The 2,943-nt window shown below is 48.1% G+C and overlaps 1 protein-coding gene across 1 annotated transcript in view; it reads right to left on the reverse strand.

Annotated features, from left to right (window-relative positions):
* DMBT1 (deleted in malignant brain tumors 1) overlaps positions 1-2,943 on the reverse strand; it is an 86,831-nt gene that overhangs the window by 64,284 nt on the left and 19,604 nt on the right. The window contains 1 exon segment of the mRNA XM_006903735.1: positions 7-84. Within this exon segment, the coding sequence (XP_006903797.1) occupies positions 7-84 (78 nt within the window).

Here is a 2,943-nt window from a genome sequence, read left to right on the forward strand (position 1 = left end):
AGGAGCCTTCGTACAGGACCTCCACTCGGCCCTGACACCGGTCACTTCCATTCACCAGCATTAGCTCCAAACTTGAAAATGTCCCTAAGAGGTGACACAATAAGGCACACAGCTGAGATGTTTGACAACAGCAACAGATTCATCGTGCAGAGTCAATCCTCTTGAGGATGTGGACAGTGATCCTTTCCTTCCTTGGGCCCCAGGGACTGTGCCGAAGGAGCGACACCCCTGTCCTCACCTTCCCTACGTCTGCACGATGCCCAGGCCAGCTGCCCACTGAGAAGGGAGCCTTTCACACCACGATGGCCTCACTCTGCTCTGCTCCCTCTGTGTCCTACACACCAGACCTCTCATTCGATGAATGTACTCTCCTCCCACCAGGCATCCCACCGCAGAGCCATGACGGCCACGTCAGCCTGCACGTGTGGCCGTCAGGGTGACCAAGCTGCACTCAGAGCACCACCCCTCCTGAAACAGGGCACCTCCCACTCCCTCCTTGGAGAGGACATTGAGGGCTTGGGAGATACTGCATGATTCCTTGACCTATGGACACTGCCTAGACTTCCCAACCAAAGTGTGCTCTGAGAAATTTCTGGAAAGACATTTGATACCAATGTTCCCAGCCCCTACCTTTCTCCAAACTCAAGCAAACCCTTCAGCATACGGGATGCAGTGACTTGTAAGAATGATGGGGAGACCTACCTGTCTCTGCTGTAGGTAAATCTGTACCAACTGTGGTCTCTGAAAAGAAAAGAGGACACAGAACAAACAGGTCAACCTGACTGAAGAGGGAGCCAGCCCATTCCTACCGAGGCCGTGGACAAGCTCAAGTGGCCACCATGCTTTCACGTCAATCTAGCCTCCCCGTTACAACTGTGGACGTGCTGAGCACTGCTTCTCTACAGCTCACTTAGTCATGAAGCGATGGGTTGTGTGCAATCAACACATGGCCTTGAACTGGCCTTCAAGTTGGAGTCTTTCTGCATCAGCACCTGCCTGCCTACTTCCTCTGTAACCCTCTCCTCCGGGTACTATGAGACCTTCCGAAGTGTGTTCTCTTGGGGTTAAATCAGGGAGGTACCAGTATATGGTCCAGGAAGCCATGGTGTACACGAGACCCCACTGGAGACACAGCGTGTTCTACATGGTTTGAATTCCTCATCCAGTTTAGTGCTCACAGCTTTATTTTCATGTCCACCTTTGCTGATTACGTCCCTCTCAAGCATCTTATGAAAGTGAGATGGGAAGATGAGCACAGAAACCTCCTCTGTCTCTAAATCACACAGTGAAGGTGTCTTCATTTCTTCTCAGAGAGAATTTTAAAACACTAGCTACATAATGTTCTTTTGGGAGAAAAAACGGAATTTTAGTGCACTGGGAAATTGGCTAGGGAATGTATTTTCTTTCTGTCTTTTTCCTCCATGGCCCTTCAGAAAGGTGATTCCATTTGGGAACCTTGCCAACTAAGAGACTCAGAACAACCCTTGTGACAAAAGTCGGGGTTAGGAAAGTGGGGTTGGAAAAACGTGGACTGGGCTCACGGTAGCGTTCCGAGACCTTCGGCTAGAAAAGAGGCAGTGAGTTTTGAGTAAACCTTGCTGAGTGGGAGAGAAGCAGCCTCATCCAGAGAGCTGGCAGCAAGTAACGTCATAATCTGGGGTGCTGGGAACAAGGGCAATGAGGGGGTCAAATATGTTTTTTTAAAAAAGACGCTTTTTTGATGACAGATGTTTCTTTGGTAAAACTAGTACACTAAATCTGTCTAGGCAGGCATGGACCAATGGGGATTCATTTTTTAAAAGACAATGTTTGGGAATGATAGTGTAAATGGAAGAATGCATGAATGCAGTGTATATAAACAGAACACTACGTACAAGACTTTTGTATGTAAACCAATGGAAAATACAATTTTTTTACAAGTTAAAGAATATCTGTCTAGGGCTAAGGGCATAGACCATGTCGGTGCTCCTCTCATACACAATTCTTGGCTCAAGTAAGGTTTCAAGTGGAAAAGAGCTCCCTGTCGAGGGCTGGGGAAGTGACCACAGACAGAAGGGAAACTTGCGATAAGGCCCGGAGCTCACCTGGGATCTCTGTGGTCGTACTCAGGGAATCTGAAAGAAAAGAAAAGTCAAATCACTGCACTGCATTGTGCTGCATTACTTTGAAAAAAAAAAAGCCAAGATTGAAGGAGCTAGTGGGTGAGAAACTATCACTGCTTGTTGCCTGTGAGGTGACACTGTAAAAACCAGATTCTGTCTACTTTTCCCAACTTCAAAGGGATTAGCTTTGCGTATGAATAAAGCACGCTGGCTCAATAGATCCACATTACTCCCCTTTGCACTTCTGGGCAATTCACAGAATCTCCCCAGCTGTGGGAAATGATGAGCTCTGCCTGGCACGTCACCTGGGAGAATCTGTACTTCGCACACCAGTGGGCACGGGGCGCTGCAGAGAGTCCTAGACACCCTCGTCACCTGTGTCTCGGGTCTCTACACCATCCACACTCATAAGTGGCCTGCTGCCTCATGTGAGTCTTCAATGACACACCCTGACTCAATACTCAAGCCTTCTTCAGGGTCACCCATCCCTTCTCCTTGCCTGGGTGCACACAGAGGCTGTGGGGGCTTTTCCCCAAAGGTTCTCCACATGCCCTCTGGTCCTTCAGGAATCAGGGAAGCCCTGGCTTTTCTCTTATGCCTCTTTCTTATCTGTCCCATTAATTAGAGAAAAGAAAGAAAAGTTGATTGCTGCTTTTTTGGTCATTATTCTTCTTAGCCACTTCAACACCTGACAGCTCAAGACAGCTCAGGAATTGAAGAAAAGGTCATGAATTTCAGGGAAACAGGAAATGAGCTACAGAGAAGTGATAAGAATACAAGAGCATTTTCTTCCTGGTCAATGCACATTCTTAGAGACGGGGTCCTGGAGCCCACCTGAGCA

The sequence above is a fragment of the Elephantulus edwardii genome, unplaced genomic scaffold (genome assembly GCF_000299155.1).
Source record: "Elephantulus edwardii isolate Elephantulus edwardi_28Jun2011 unplaced genomic scaffold, EleEdw1.0 scaffold00006, whole genome shotgun sequence".
Lineage (NCBI taxonomy): Eukaryota > Metazoa > Chordata > Mammalia > Macroscelidea > Macroscelididae > Elephantulus > Elephantulus edwardii.